Source organism: Megascapheus bottae, chromosome 10 (assembly GCF_031878675.1).
Source record: "Megascapheus bottae isolate mThoBot1 chromosome 10, mThoBot2.hap1, whole genome shotgun sequence".
NCBI lineage: Eukaryota > Metazoa > Chordata > Mammalia > Rodentia > Geomyidae > Megascapheus > Megascapheus bottae.
In genome coordinates, this window is record NC_143518.1 from 49,884,507 (window position 1) to 49,902,082 (window position 17,576).

The window sequence follows — 17,576 nt, forward strand, 5'->3', positions numbered from 1 at the left end:
GAAGACCTGGGTTCGATTCCTTGGTACCACATACATAGAAAAAAGCCAGAAGTGGTTCTGAGGCTCAAGTGGTAGAGCTCTAGCCTTGAGAAAGTCCAAGGACAGTGCTCAGGCCCTGAGCTCAAGCCCAGGACTGGCAAAAAAAAAAAAAAAAAGAAATAAAATCAGACTGACACTCCATTCCTTTTAAATGAAATCCCTCATTTTTAGATAGAAACCCATTTTTAGGTAAAAAATAAAATGAAGTTAAATTTGAGAAGCAGTAGACTCTGATAATATTTCAAAGGAAAGGAACAGAAAAAAATCTTTAAAGAACTTCAAACCTTAACTATTAAATGAAGGAGACAACTAAATTTTTACCACATTTATTTTATATCATGATTTTTTAGTCCTTATTAAGTTGACACAATTTAGGGAAATACTCCCTTCCCTTTTCTGCTGCAAGTGTGTTAACAGAAGAAAGACAGATAATATGAAAGAATAGCAAAAGGCACAAGAAATGGAGAGAAAGACGAGCATGAACAGAGAATTGAATGTTCTTAAGAGCCCTCTCTAAATAAATATAACCAATGAAGTTCAAAATTGGCAACATAAAGTATTATCTCCTTTCTAAAATAACAGAAGACTCCATTCGAAACACACTAATTATGCGGACTTATAGTACAGATTTCCTTTCAGGCAGTATGGGTATATTTTTTCTCAGTTTTTAAAGTCCCATGGATGACATTGTTCTTGAAGTATTTTTGTGTACTATTCAGGAAATATTAATTTGATCATATCAACCAAGCCCAGTTAGCAGAGGCACTAGTAGCTGCCATGTAAGTATCCTTCATTCAAGTAAAACTTTATTGTTCACTTAGAGCTTCATGGTGAAGAACTTCTGTAAAGGCATTGATTCCTATTTCAGTTGGGTTTGCACACACATCAGCAACCCTAAATGTAAATTAAATTAAGTCATATCTGGGTTATACGTATGTATATAACAGCCACTGGTAAAAATGGCTTATATTTTGCCCAGATACAGTAACTATAAATGAATCCCTTTTAGCCTTCCACCTCCTAATTTCCTCTGGAGGTCCTTGCCTCTATGCTTTACTGCTTCATGAATGACTGAGGTTGCTCCTGTGTGGAGATGAGAATGTGTGAGGTACGTCCTGCAAGGCGTTCATCTCATCAATTCTGCCCAATCCACAGGAGTGAAAAATGGATGAGACTTGATATCTTCAACACCAGCAACTCCAGCCCCAAGACGTTCCAGAGGGTTGAACTGCAAGAGCTGAAAAAGAAAATCTAGTAAATGACATGCATCTTACCAATGTATCAAAGGAAATGGCCCTGATTAACAGATAACTGAATGCATCTTCTTATAAAGGAGCTATGTTTAATGCCGTTCTGGCTGTGGGATAGGGCTTATGTCTTCTCAACTGTTTTGAAACAGGACCTTCAGAAACTTACTGCTTCCCTCATCTTCTTATGGTATAATGGAGTCAATTTCCTGTAACATTAAGTAGGTAGCTCACTAAGCCAGTGGTGGTTCCACGCCTAGTTCTAGGCACCACAGATCTGCTTTCTCTCTCTGGACATTTCTTACAGTATCATGAAATATGTAGCCTTTGCAGCTTCCTACTCCTATTTTTTTTTTTTTTTGGCCAGTCCTAGGGCTTGAACTCAGGGCCTGGGCTCTGTTCGGCCTGGGCACTGTCCTTGAGCTTTCTCAAAGCTAGTGTTCTTCCTCTTGTGCCACAGCACTACTTCTGGCTTTTTCTATGTATGTGGTACTGAGGAATAGAACCTGGGTCTTTGTGCATGCTACCACTAGGTCAAACTCCTGGCCCCACTTCCTTCATTTTTGAGCTTCATCTACATTGTAGCAGTTATCGACTTCTTATTTCTGAATACTATTCCATTGGATATACTACTTGTGTTAACACATTCACTAGTTAATAGACATGGACTTCCCAGTTTGGGACTATAATGCCCCAAATGGTTAGAATGGCTTTAATGCCATTAACATTTACATATATTTCTTTTTGTAATGTGATATGTCTTCATTTCTTTTGAGCATATTTCTAGGAAAGCCATTTCTAGGTCTCATAATAAGTTTATGTTTAACTTTTAATGAAATGTTCAAGAAGTAATGTACTCACGACCTTTCAAATGTAATTGTAACCCCTGACAATAAAATAAAACTTTTCTAAAGTTTCTGTATCAGTTTTTATATTCCTACCAGCAATGCATAAGGAAAGGGAAGTTTCTTGACTTCCTGTATTTTTGCTAATAACCCTTCTAGAAGATTATAGTTATTATGTCATGTTATGAATTTGAGTTCCTTAATGATTAATGGTAATGAACATCTTCTCAAGTCCACACTGTCATTCACATAACTTCTCTGGTGAAATACCCAATCTCTTGTCCATTTTCAAACTGAGCTGAATGTTGATAATCCAGTAAAAATAATTTTTATATATTCTGAAGTCAAATATAAATACATGACTTAATATTTTCCCCAATCTGTGTTTTTCATTTTAATAGTGTCTTTTGAAATGCACAAGGTTTTGATTTGAAAAGCTTATCAATATTTCCTTCTTGATGTTCTAGCTAATTAACTTGGCTTAACCCATGGCTATGAATATTTCTCTTACATTTTCCTCTACAATATTTTAGTTTTAGCTCTTATATATATTGATACACTTTCAGTAGATATGATAAATATAGGAAAGGTATTATTTGAGGTTTTTTTCATTGTGAATATATGATTTTCCAGCACCACTTATTAGAAACACAGTTAAGCCAGGCGCTGACTCATGCCTGTAAATCTTGTTCCTCAGGAGGCTGAGATCTGAAGATCAGGTTTGAAGCCAGTCTGGGCAGAAAAGTCTCTGTGAGGCTCTTATCTCCAGTTAACCACTCAAGTGGTGCTGTGGCTCAAGCAGTAGAGCGCTAGCCTTGAGCATAAAGAGGCTCAAGGACAGCACCCAACGCCGGGGTTGAAGCCAAACAACTGACAAAAATAATTAACTATAATGAAAGAATAAAAACTGGGCCAGCAGGAGGGGTCGCTACTGCACTGTTGGTAGTAGTGTAAACTCATTCAACCACTATGGAAAGCATTGTGGAGATTCCTCAAAAGATTAAAGATAGAGGTTTGGAGGTTTTTTTGTTTCATTTTGTTTTTTTAAAGATTTTATTAACATCGATTTTTTTAATATTTTTATTGTATTTAATAAAAGGGTTACATGATATTTGCCAGATAGAAGGTGCATTAATTCACATACATTGATACCCTTCCATGAGTTCTCCAGTGACCCAGCAATCTCATTCCTTCCCATTTACCCAAATGTCCAGAAACAAAGACATACTAAAGCCACTAACACAATAATGTTCACTGAAACATTATTTACCATAGCAAAGATATGGAACCAATCCAGATGCCCCTCAGTAGATGATTGGATCAAGAAGATGTGGTATTTATACACAATGCAATTTTAGCTGCCATCAGAAAGAATGACATGGCATCACCCCATTCATATGGAAATGGAAAGACTTAGAAAAAAATCCTATTAAATGAAGTAAGCCAGACCCAAAGGAACCTATATAGGCTCAATGATTTTCCTCATTTACACATTTAGGACTCTCCTAGCAGAGGATTACAATAGCTCAAAACCTAGGTATATAAGGTCATATAGGATGAGACTAAATGAAAGGATCTCTAGGATACGGAATCAAGAGCTTTATCTTGTGTGACCGTTGTTCTTAGTGTACTATGTTAAATTTCTCTTCTCTTTTTTTTCCCTAATGGTTAATCTAATATTGTTACTGTATCTAACTTTGTTACCTGGTATATTATATATACATTTATTTGATTATTTGAGATAGGAAAGGGAAGGGGGGGAAACAAGATGACTGGGAGGGGATGGGGGAGGAAAATGGGGACAAAAACATGAGAAGGGATATCAATGTGTAAGAAGTAATGTACCTACTACCTGACAAATATAACTGTAACCCCTATATACGTTATCCCGAAAATTTAAAAAATCCAAAGCCAACAAAAATAAAATTGGGCCAGGAACATGGCCTAGTGGCAGACTGCTTGCCTAGGATGCACAAAGCCCTGGGTTCGATTCCTCAGTACCACATACACAGAAAATAGCTAGAAGTGGTGCTGTGGCTCAAGTGGTAAGAGTGTTAGTCTTGAGAAAGTCCTAGAATAGTGTTTAGACCCTGAGTTCAAGTCCCAGGACTGTCAAAATAAATGAATAAATAAATAAATACTCGATTTTCTAAACTACAGTATGCAATCAATATAAGCATACCCCCTTATTCTCTTTCACAATTGTTTTTGATATCCTAGTGATCGTCAATTTTTATATGTAGTTTTTATAATGTACATATATAGCTTTCCAATTTTGCTGAGTTTTCAAATAACCAACTTGTGATTTTCTTGATTTTTCACTTATTTTTGTTTTCTAATTTCTGTTTCTTGTTTTTATATTTCTTTTCAGTTTCTTAAGGTATAGCTTTCTCTTTTTTTCTGATATAGGTGTTCAGAGCCACGAAATTCCCATTCCAAGTATTCTTCATTTTCTCTTTAGGTCTGAGTTACTACATTCTGTCATTTCCTCTCATTCTAGAAAAATTATACAGGATTTCTTATAATGCAGATTGGTATTAATGAATTATCACAGACTTTATCTGGGAATGTCCTATTTCATCTTAATTTTTGAGGAATAATTTTGCTAAATTCTTAATTGTTGCTTCCTTTCTGCATTGTGAATATAGCATTCCCCTATTGTTTTTAGTGAAAAATCAGACATTAATACTTCTACATGATGAGTTTTCTCTGGCTACTTTTAAGCTTTTCCTTTGTTTTTGTCTTTCAACAAGGTGATTATAATATGTCTACATGTAGTTCTCTGTTTTCTTGTTAAAGGTCTGCTGAGCTCCTTGGATGCACAGATTTGTGCTTTTCATGATATCCAGATAGTTTCAGTCAATGTTTTTTAAGATATTTTGCATCCGGGTGATGGGTACCAAGACATGTGAAAGGGTATCAATGTATGTGAATTAATGCACCCTCTATCTGGCAAATATCGTGTAACCCTTTTATTAATTACAATAAAAAATTATAAAAAAAGATATTTTTGCATCCAGTTAGTGTGTGGTTTTGGGGGGGTTTGTTTTTTGGTTTTTTTTGTTTTGTTTTTTGGGCTTTCTCAAGGATAGCGCTCTACCACTTGAGCCCAGTGCCACTTCCAGCTTTTTCTGTATATAGGGTATCAAGGAATTGAACCCAGGGATTCATACATGCTAGGCAAGCACTCTACCACTAAACCAAACTCCTGGCCCCCAATTCTTCCTTTTTCTATCTTAAAAGAGCTGTTGTCCAGTGAATGGCTTTCTCTAGTCAATTTTTACATTTTGTTAATTATATTTTTTATTTCATTAACTATTGGGGTTTTTTTATGATTTAATGCTTCTATTTGGTTCTTTTTCTTCCTAAGCATAATTTCTATTATCTTACGAAGAATCTCTCTTTGTGGATTTGTCATATATTCCTTACTTGTCAAAGTAAAGAGTCTAATAGAGAGAGCGTACAATATTCAGGGAAATGCCAGGCTAAAGCTAGATAGCTCAACAGCTCTTTTAAGCATGGTTTATTTTAATTTTCTAAAAATACTTACAATAATTGTCTTAAATAGCTGTCTTTCTTTTTTCTTTCTTTCCCCCCAGTCCTGGGGCTTGAACTCAGGGCCTGGGTACTGTCCTTGGACACTTTTTGCTCAAGGTTAGCACTCTGCCACTTAAGCCACAGCACCACTTCCAGCTTTTTCTGTATATGTGTTTCCAGGGATTCGAACCCAGGGCTTCATGCATGCATGCATGCTAGGCGAGCACTCTACCATTAGGCCACACTCCTGATCCAAATAGCTGTCTTTTTTTTTTTTTTTTTTAAATCCAATAGGCCACAGTCCTAGACGAAATAGCTCTTTTTTTTTTTGCCAGTACTGGGCTTGAGCTCAGGGCCTGAGCACTGTCCTTGGATTTTCTCAAGGCTAGAGCTCTACCACTTGAGCCTCAGCACCATTTCTGGCTTTTTTTCTACGTATGTGGTATTGAGGAATTGAACCCGGGTTTTCGTGCATGCAAGGCAAGCACTCTACCACTAGGCCAAACCCCGGCCCAAATAGCTGTCTTTTTTAAATCCAAAACCTGGAACAGTTAAAGACAATTTTTTTCTTTGTATTATCTTTAAGTAGTTGTACAAAGTAGTTACTACTTAACAGTAGAAAACAATATCTTTTGCTGGTTTTCTCCTGTCCTATTAGTAATAGCAATAGCTAAGAGAGGTGGCATTTACTTGTAATCCCAGAACTCTGGAGAAAGAGGTAGGAGGATCATGAGTTTGAAGCCAGCCTGAGCTACACAGTTGAATGCAAGATTCTGGCTACATAGAGAAACCCTATCTCAAAGCAATGACAACAAAATCCTTTCCATTACATTGTATGCCAGGTATTACTATAGCTCTAAGATGGCTGCTATTATTACTTATTCTATATGAGAAAACAGAGACCCAAGGAAAATAAGAAACTTATTTAAGATCACATAGGTAATAAGCAGCATGTTGACATCACCTCATAAATATGTGATCAGCAAATGCCAAGGATATTTCTTCACCATGATATTACCAATGCCACAAGGGAACAAAGCCCATACTTCAAAAGAGTACACCAACAGCTTTCCACTTGAAATCATTATGTTTAGCACTCAAAGTGACCCTCTTCTATTTATTAAAGCAAATGGATCAAAGAACTTTTATAGTAGAAGTTCTTAAGCTGTTATCATAAAACAACTTAAGCTGTTATTATAAAACAAACATCATAGAAATATTCTAAATGAGTTAAATGCATTTTCACAGACAATTAATTCATGGCTACAAACTGAAGCATGAAAGTTTCATATATTTTTATATAAATCAACATATCAAATATTGGTAAAAATTAACTACAATCATATAAATTTATTTCAGGAATATGTAATATTTCAAGAAATATGTAAGTTCCTTCATTTTTGTTTCAACTGACTCCAGTTGACTCCAAAAGATGATTTCAAATATAAAATTCCAAAGATTCCTATTTTCATTATTATCAATTTACTTATTAGTTCATGGACTCTTCTATATATTATTTACAAATATATATCTAGACAACAGTATGATTGTTTTACCCATTACTATCTTGCTTACCCTGCCATTTTAAATGCTACCAAAGGCAGAGAGAGAGAGAGAGAGAGAGAGAGAGAGAGAGAGAGAGAGAGAGAGAGAGAGAGAGAGAACAATATAGAGAGACAGAGAGAGAGATCACACTGATTCACACACATTATGGGAATTTGTCAGCCAGTGGCACACTCAAGATAATGGATCAAAGACAGCCAGGGTCAAAGAACACAACAGAGAGCTGAGCTATAAGGGCACAGAAATACATTTTGAAGGGCCAGGAGTTTGGCCTAGTGGTAGAGTGCTTGCCTAGCACGCACAAAGACTCAGGTTTGATTCCTTGGTACCACATACATAGAAAATGCCAGAAGTGGTGCTAAGGATCAAGTGGTAGAGCTCTGGCATTGAGAAAGTTAAGGACAGTGTTCAGGCCCTGAGTTCAAGCCTAGGAATGGTAAAAAAAAAAAAAAAAGATATATTTGAAGATCTTTTCCTTATATAATACCTTCACCTGACAAAACAACTATACGCTATGGAGCTAAATGTATAATACTGTAAAGCAAAAATACAGATGATCTGTTTTAAGTACATTTAAAACACAACTATGTTTAGGTTAACACCAGTCACCTTTCCACAGCAGATAACTAAACATGTATGTAGGATATTATGAAATCTAAGAACAAAGTAAGGACTTGAAAGACAGAGAGGAGAAAATTTCCCCAAAGATGAATAATTATTTCCATATAAATAACTCTGTGATGTTAAAAAAAAAAAAAAAACACCTCTCTGACCTGTGAGGTAGTGGAAGAGGAAAGTCAAAATGACAAATTGCTAATCGTTCCAGAAGAATCCTTTTCCCTTTCCTGATGCTGTTTCCTCAGCATGAGTGGTAGTTTCCTTAGGAAGGCCGATGACAGCAAGCTCCTTCACTCTACAAGCTACACTTAGCTGTATTTGAGGGGTGTATAGACCTTAAAACTGGACATATTTACAACATTTCTAATAAAGGAAATTATTATAGGGAGTCCAATTTTCAACATTATACATAATAGTAGACTAGTTCTTTAAGGAAAAGAAAGTCATTCATTATACCTTGACCCTCAATACTCTGAAATATACCACAAAATATAAGATGAAATCATTGTTTTACCACTAACATGAAATGTTTTACATATTTCTTCATTGCTTCCTAATCTAAGAGAGCTGTGTATTCTTGTCTCACTAATTCTAACCTGTGTTTCTTCCCATTTCACTAGGTCTGGTCAAATAATCTTCCTGCGGTCAACTCTGATCCTTTCGCTTTTCTGCACAAAAACTTCAAATCTCACATTTTCAATGCATTATATCATTCTATCCTTCGTTTATGACTATAGAATCCACATGAAAACTTCTTTCTATATTTACTTGCTACTACTATTCCTGCATTTACTGTTTTACCCTACATAAACTAAAGATTTCCCAAACTGTGTATCTTCAATTCCTTCTTTACTTTTAATCAACCATTTATTCTACTAGCTACTCCTATATCCAACCTTGCTCCACCAAAACTCATCAAAAATAACACCTAATTTCCCAAAACTTTCCTAATACTACCACGACACTGCCATAGGCCCTCCTTCTCCTGATTTTTATCTAATCTCATCTGTGATAGGGTTATATGTGAGTCCTACCTTTATAAGCATATAGCACTAGGCCATGCATATAACATTTAAAAATTTTTCTTTCTTTGTCAGTTCTGGTGCTTGAACTAAGGGCCTAGGTGCTATCCTTGAGCTCTCTTTTACTCAAGGCTAGCTAGCACTCTATCACTTGAGCCACAATGCCACTTCCAGCTTTTTCTGAGCAGCTTTCTGGAGATTTTCCTGCCCAGGCAAGGCTTTGAACTTCAATCCTAAGATCTCAGCCTTCTGAGTAGCTAGAATTACAGGTATTCACTACCAGCACCTAGCTTATTTATAGTATTTGTTAAGTGGAACTTAAATTATTCTTTAGGAGACTGTAAATCAATTCTCTTCTTGATATATACTTTCCCCCCTGCTTTTAATTTTTTGTTTTCATTCATTAAAATAGAATCCATGTTTAATTCAACGATTTTAGTTTGTCTCTTTCAAACAGCCTTTCTTTTGATTCGTTACAAGTTTTGGGGTACCAGAAATTACTATTCTTGCTGATTTCCTACAAATGTGCCACAGCCCCACAATGAACAATTCTCAGAGTACTTAGCAAAACTCACTGGTCAAGACTACAGGAGATCAAGTATCTGATCCAAAAACTGGAAAACTTCTACAGTTTAAAACTTCCTGAGTACTGCCATATACTCACAACTTTCAGAGTATGGAGTATTTTAGCTTAGGGCTACCCAACTAGAAAAGTATCCAAGCAGATACTCAAGCACAGTTCAAATATCCAAGCAGATATTCAAAATTTTAAAATTTCTGAAATCTCAAAAACACTTCAAACATTTTAGGTAAGAAGATATTCAACCTGTAACTTTAATATAAGAAATCAATTTAATGTGGTCCCTCAAGGTCTAAATTTGACTTTAGGACTTTGAGCTTAAATTATCAATAGTATCTTTCTTCAAAGTCACTAGAATCAGAAACGTACTAATTGACATCAGTGCCCAAGTTTTACCCATTGATAAAGTTACAAGGTACAACTGAACAAGGTTTTCTAACAACACTTTTCTCCAACTAATCAATGTGAGTAAGGACTATTGCTTATAAATAACAACTGGAGCATGAAGTCAGCCATTCATATATATGGTCACAAAAACATAAGAGCAAAAATACAGAAGCCCAGCATAAGCTAAAGGCAATGATCAAATCTTACAAATACATGAAATTAACTAAATATTATTATGAAATTAAATATTTTCAAAAAATAAAAATGTCCTAATACCAGCAAGTCGAGTATCTTTTCTGACTCCACCAATACTTTGCTAGTGGCATAAGCCTAAAGATATGCAGCATTCATTCTAAATGTACAATTATAAATGAGTCTTTCTTGTCATAGACCCTTCTTGGCTTCAATAGGTCAGTTAAATTACCTGCTGAATGAGTGAGCGAGCCTCTTCAGAAATACATTCTGGCATGTTCAACGTAGTGTGAGTATTTATTCCTGCTGGATGGCACTCAACCAAAGTCTGCAACAATCAATCAGATACATTTCTTACCCCACTTAGTATCATTCTCTGCTCTGCCATAGGACTTACAGACAGCAAGTACAGAAAACTCAGGACTCAATACCATGTCAGCCAAACAGTTTAGGCTGAGGTCTAGGAGCCTACAAAACTTTTGGGCAGACAATCATGATCACACTATAAGTGTTCACAAGTCTCCTTTTCCTTCCTTACTGAATGAATGGATCATAACAAAAACATTACATGGTACACAAAAACTAAAAAGGGACCTGATCTCTCTGAAATAATTTAACATTAAAAGAAACTTTCAAAGTTTATATATTGTGACCTATAGCCTTTATAATATGTGTGTGTGTGATTTATAAACTCTGCAATAATCTTAAATAGGTATGTATATATTTAAGGAAAACACAAAAGCAAAACTATTTATTTCTGTTTTCTGCTCAGGAGGCAGTAAGCACAAAACTCGAAGTCTAAAACCTTAAACATGGTTTTAAAGTTATTGATCAGAGTATAAATTCTGTCCTTCAGTTAAAGACATGCTACATGTAACATGTCTAGTAATAGCTATTTAGAAATGTTCATTGCTGAGCTTGGTGGCTCACACCTATAATCCTAGCTTCTCAGGAGACTGAAATTTGAGAATCTAGGTTCCAAGCCAACCCAGGAACAAAAGGACTTGAGGCTCTTATCTCCAATTAACCTCTAGAAAAGGGGAAGTGGGACTTGGTTCAAGGGTAGGGCGGTAGCCTTGAGCTGAAGAGCTCAGGGACAGCCCCATGACTCCCAGTTCAAGCCCCATGACTCCTTCCCCCAGAAAAAAAAGAAATGATAATTATTGGGGCCAGGAGTGTAGCCTAATGGTAGAGTGCTCACCTAGCATGAATGAAGCCCTGGGTTCGATTTCTCAGTACCACATATACAGAAAAGGCCACACACGGTGCTGTGGCTCAAGTGGCAGAGCACTAGCCTTGAGCAAAAAGTGTCTATGCACAGTGCCCAGGACCTGAGTTCAAGCCCCAGAACTGGCCAAAAAGAAAATAAAGAAAAAAAAAAAACAAGAAATGACAATTAGTATAACTTGTTATAACATTCTCTCTCTGATCTCTTCATTGAGCTTTCTGAAGCTGGTTGGATAAAAGGTATGTTTTAGTCATACATTGAACACGTTAATCTGTTACCACCCATTTTCCTCATTATTGTACGTCTACTTGTGGCAAGTAGTACCTTTACTCAGTTTTTGTTTGTTTGTTTTTATCCCAAGGCTATAGGAAAGAGGTGCAAGATCAATAAAGTTTCCTCAGTGCCCTCAAACTAGTCATCATAATAAGCTGTTAATTTCTTTTCCTGGATATTTTCATGCAAAGTCTACATTCGATATGCTAATAGACTAAATATAATCTTGAAATAGTTAACAAAGGTGTAAATACAAATAAATATAAAAGCAACGCAAGTTCCCTGCTATTCATTTCAATGCTGATTGAAGGGGGTCTCACTTTCTTTTATGTTACATCATTTTTCCTGTTATGAGACTGTATTTTCAGCATTATTCACCATAGCAAAAATATGGAGCCAATCTAGATGTCCCTCAGTTGATGAGTGGATCAACAAGTTGTGCACAATGTTTGTACACAATGGAATTCTATGCTGCTGTCAGAAAAAAACAACATTGCCCCATTTGTTAGGAAATGGAAAGTCTTAGAAAAAATCATATTAAGTGAAGTAAGCCAAACTCAAAGGAACTTAGGCTCAATGGTTTCCCTCATTTGTCATAATCAGTAGAAACCTTGGGCTCTACTAGTAGAGATCTGCAATAGAGCAAAACCTTGATACATAAGGCCATATAGTATGAAGCTAATTGAAAAACCCTCCAGGATATTGAAACAAAAGCCATATAATGAATGATTGTTGTCCTTAATGTACTATGTTATCTCTCATCTCTTTTGCTGTCCCTTGGTTATCTCATATTGTTACAGCATCTCACTTTGTTATCTGATATATTGGATTTATTTGTATTTGGTTATTTGAAATTGGATAGGGAAGGGGGGAAAACCAAGACGGGGGGGGGGGGAGGGGAGGGTAATGGGTACCAAGACATATGAAAGGGTATCAATATATGTGAATTAATGCACCGTCTATCTGGCAAATATCATGTAACCCTTTTATTAATTACAATAAAAAATATATTTAAAAAAACCTTTAATACAACTATTTCTCTATATTTATTTCTCTAGATTTTATCCTATGGTATAACAAAGGTGATATTATTCACACCAAAATAAATAAATAAATAAATAAATGAATAAATAAATAAATTCTGTCCTTATTCTAGAATACACGGGAAAAAATACAGTATTAAGGATAAAATAGTTAGCTTTAATATTAACATTAATTTTCTAAAAATGAGAATTCTTTCCTGGCTAAATCAAAAAATGAAGAGAAGAAATATTTAGTCTTATAACATTGAGCTGTATCAAGATTTTGACATCAGTTCATTCAATGTAATACAACTGTTTTTCAAAATCTGGAAACTTAAACTTCTCTGCTTAGTCAGTCCCTGACCTAAAAACTGAAGGCAAAGGCTTCAGTTTGAAATCAAGGTGGCATCTGGATAAATGTATTAAATGTCCAGGTCACTGCTTACCTTGCCAGTGAGAAGTTCAAAGAGGACAGCACCCAAACTCCACCAATCACAGGCTTCTGTTTCTTCTGTGATTGCTCCAACCTCTAAGCACACCAAAAGAGGTTGATATTAAAATTCCAAAGGTCAATTAAACTTTCAAAATTAACATGTATTAGCAAGGTGACCTTTTTAATGCTGAGAGAGCATATACTAAATACTACTGGGCTTTCAAAATTCCTGAAAGTTACTTATCCTTTTGGTCACCTACTGTGGTTGCAGTTTTTTTTTTTTTCACAGTCATACATTAAACAGAGACATTTGTTCTTCAGTTGATAGAGGGACACCTTCAAGATGCTATGCGGAAAGTTACATGAACTTACTAGATCAGCATTTTGCTTCATGTTAAAAAAACCCAGCCAATTCTACCTCAAAAAAATCAATTTTGTTTGCTTGCTTATTTTAGAAATAAAAAATTTATGTACAGAGAGCTTTACAGATCATCTAAACTGGTAGTAATTGTCATATTACTTACAGGTTCAAAACCAGAGAAGTAAAAGGCTTTTTAATCCAGTTCTACATGGTAGCTCAATAAAGAAGATCTAAGTTTTGGGTTTCATCAAAAGGAGCAGGAGAAATGCTAACTCAACCAGTTTAGAAACATACAGTTTTAAGCCCTTGGCTAAGAACTTTCAGAATGATCACAAACTATTATTATTTCTGTGTTGTCCTATCACTCACCAGCAAGTTCCTGAAAGACAATGTCTCATTTCCCTTTTGTTTTGTTATGGTTTTATTTATTGTGTGTGTGTGCGTGCGCAGGTATGTTGAGACAGGGGTTCTCTATAGCCCAAACTGGCCACAAACTTGTGATCCTCTTGCCTTTGTGTCCCCAGTGCTGGTATTGCAAGGTATATATCATCGTGTCCAGCTTCATTCCATCATTTTGGAAACTTTCAGCTCCTAAGTCATGTTTGATGTCTGTTCTTTTCAAACATTCTGTTAGCAAACACATATCTTGCCAATATTTGCCCTGTTGTTTCAATTCACTCACACAAATACTCTACTACATGATTGGATATCTTCTACAGCAATGTTCAGGAGTCTGTAAGAGATTCAGTTGGAATTCAGAAAGTAGCAGGTACATTTGGGGCTCAGTACCCACACAGATTTTGTGGAAGAACCAACTATGATATTCTCTTTGTTGTCGGTGGTGGTTATGGGGCTTCAACTCAGGGTCTGGGTGCTGTGCCCCAGCTCTTTTGCTCCAGGCTAGCTCTCTACCACTGGGAGCCATAGCACCACTTCTAGTTTTATCGTGGTTCACTGAAAATAAGAATCTCACAACTTTTCTGCACAGTCTGGCTTTGAACCATCAGCCAGATCTCAGCCTCCTGAGTAGCTAAGGTTTACAGGCCACCAGCACCTCGTGACACTACTCTTAAGATACCTTGAGCTTTAAGTTTTGAAGCAACAGTCCTGTAGTCTAGGAAAAAAAGAAAAACAAATAAAAAACAAAAATCCCACCATTCCTATACATGACAATGGAACTATTTCCTTTGAGCAACCTCCTCCCATCAGCCCTCTTCTGGGCTCCAGTCTATGTATGAGTATACCTTTCACAATTTGCTTCTCTTAGCCTGCTCTCTTCCTGCAGTGCTTTATTCCAGATCATAACCTCTACTCTCCCTAGCTGCTCTCAGCTTGGTAGTAAAAGGAAAACAGATATTAACTAATTCCAACTACTGTTTGAATAACGGAGACACTCCAATTTTCCTAGAGTGATATCCAAGTGCTTATTTGAAAAATTATGGGCTACTTATCCAGTAATATAGTTTGAATCATATAGAGTACAGCATATCTATATAATGAGATACTACTTGATAACCCTTTTAAAGGATGCTGTCATACAAGACAAAAAAGTATATAAGTACATATATATTGTTTGTTAAAGGATACATAATAGAAACATAATTTTATTTTTTTCAATATGAACTTCCATTGGCGAGGAAATATTTTAGTGAATTGTCCCTGGAGTGAGAAGATTTTGACACCTATTAACTTACATAAACATCACATGACACAATTTTTTTAAAATATAGTAAGATGATGTAAAAACACTTGAACTTATTGGAAAATTTACTTTGGAACAGGGAAGACAAAGCAATGCAGGCCAACCCTTCCTAAGAATCTGTTCACCAAGAGTTTTCTCTACTTCCTCCTTACAAATGCACTGATGTAGCTATAGCGTACAGAATTGACCAAGCAGCATATGGCCAAAGATAACCTTTGGTGACACTTAACAATTGTCCCTGTCCTCTATATCTTTCATTCTCCTTTCTTCTTCCATCCTCCTGACCTTCATCTCTTCTTCCTCTGACAGTCTACTTCCCTACCTCTATCCTAATTCTTTCTTCCTTCTTTGATGCATTTAGTTGGATGCTCCAATCACACTCTGGCCTTATATTAGTCAGGTTTTCATATCTGTGATGAAAAATAAATAAAACCCTAAGAAAAGCAACTTAAAAAGGGAGGAAAGGTTGTTTTAGTTCACTGTTTCAGAGGTTTCAGTCCCTAGGCAGCCAATACCAAGATAAGGCAAACTATCCTGACAGGGACGTCATTGTAAACAGGAACCAGAGAAACAGAGGAGCTGAAGACAATATGTCCTTTTAGACCCTATACCCTAGTCCTGTCACACCTCAATAATGTCCATGAAATTATGAAGTCATCAGTGGATCAATCCATTAATGAGGTTAGAATTCTCCTCATCCTGATCATCTTCCAAAAAGTCTCTCTGCTAACAAACCTTTACCACAAGATCCTTGTAGGCCATTTCAGAGTCAAACTATAGAAGCTTAGAGATACTGCTGGACCCACCAACAATCCCAAAAATATTTAGAGAGTGAGGTTTTATGTTATCTTTAAAGTTATTAGGTGAGTAAAGGGTAACAACTGTTCCCATTGGAACTTGGGGAAAAAAAGACACTAAATATAAGTCCATCACCTTATTATTGCAGTTTGAAACTCTAAGAGAATTGTATTCATTAATTGAAATGAAATTGAGATCCTGCCCTGCTGTCCTTGACTTCTGGATGATTCTAAACTACCACAGAGTTGTATATTTAGGCAAGATGAAAAGAGGAACTTTCTAATAGCTAGAAGGCTAAAGCACTAGAACAAGTAGAAGTAAGTACTGGTAGAACCTCTACTTTCTACATTTTAAAATAGACTTTCTTCTTTCCCATCATCAGATTGGATGACATTGGTTATCCTCCTAACATCCTTGAGCAACAGTAATTCCTAGATTCATTTTTTAATATACGCACTGCAATTGTATTTCTAAAAATAGAACCTTCAGTTATGATGATCCAACCCCCTAAGTCTAAAACTGCTTTATACACAGTATCTAGACTTAAAAACAAGCACAAATCAAAAGCACTGATTTATATAGAAAGCTAAAAGATTGCTACTACATACACTCAGATGTTAGTGGCTAACATCAAAAGTAGAGACTAAAGAAATACCAAATCATGAGTGGGGAGGAGGGTAATGGGTACATGTGAAAGGGTATCAATGTATGTGAATTAATGCACCTGGCAAATATCATGTAACCCTTTTATTAATTACAATAAAAAATTTTTTAAAAAGTCAAAAAAATAAAAAAATAAATAAATAAATTTGCTTGTCCTTATATGGGAAATTATATTTTCTAATAAAGCCAGATTTTTATTAAAAAAATACCAAATCATAGTACTTAAAAAAAGTTTAAGGCAGTAAATCTAGGAAACACACATATATACATACACATATACACATGCACACTCCTTTTTTGACAGTATTGGAGTCTGAACTCAGAGCCTTTCACTTGCCAGGCAAGCATTTTGTCACTTAAGCCACATGCCTTATAAGGAAACCTTTTTAGAGTCTGACCTCAAATCTGAACAACTTTTGAAAAGAAGGGTTTTAAAGAATACATCCTATGAACTGTGTCCTTTGCATGAAGAAACTTCTTGGTTGGGTAAGATCCCATTTGTTAATTATTTCTTTGATTTGATGAGCCCCTGGGTTCTGCCTATGTAGAGAAGTTCTGTTTCTCCTAGGTTTTTTTTTTGTTTTTTTTTTTTGCCAGTCCTGGGCTTGGGCTCAGGACCTGAGCACTGTCCTTGGACTTTCTCAAGGCTTAGCACTCTATCACTTGAGCCTCAGCACCACTTCCAGCTTTTTTCAATGTATGTGGTACCAAGGAATCGAACCCGGGTCTTGTGCATGCTAGAAAAGCACTCTGCCACTAGGCCAAACTCCCGGCCCCTGTTTCTCCTATTTTCTATATTAGTTTCATGGTTTCTGGTCTTACGCTGAGGTCTTTGGTCCATTTTGAATTGACATTACCAAAGGGTGACAGGGATCTAGTTTCAGTTTTCTACATATGGATATCCAATTTTCCCAATACCACATTTGCTGGAAAGGCTGTCATTTGTACCCTATATTTTTGGCTCTCTTATCAAATATTAGATGGCTGTATATCTGTGGATTTGTAGGTTTGTGCCAGTATCAAGCTGTTTTTGTTATGACAGAGTTTGAAGTGTGAGCTGTTATAC

General features: G+C 36.0%; 1 protein-coding gene across 5 annotated transcripts in view; it reads right to left on the minus strand.

The window, feature by feature from the left end:
• Positions 1 to 349: 349 nt before the first annotated feature.
• LOC150058406 (inactive ribosomal protein S6 kinase delta-1) overlaps positions 350 to 17,576 on the minus strand; it is a 152,449-nt gene continuing 135,222 nt past the window's right edge. For 3 of the 5 annotated variants that reach the window (XM_090341207.1, XM_090341205.1, XM_090341208.1), the window contains 3 exons: positions 13,000 to 13,082; positions 10,263 to 10,358; positions 350 to 1,276 (listed from right to left, as the gene is read on the minus strand). In XM_090341207.1, coding sequence (XP_090197333.1) covers positions 1,166 to 1,276; positions 10,263 to 10,358; positions 13,000 to 13,082 — 290 coding nt within the window. In that variant the 3' untranslated portion in view covers positions 350 to 1,165. Of the gene's footprint in view, positions 1,277 to 10,262; positions 10,359 to 12,999; positions 13,083 to 13,692; positions 14,081 to 17,576 lie in introns of those variants that run through there. The other 2 variants (XR_016536881.1, XM_090341206.1) reach the window with 2 other exon arrangements.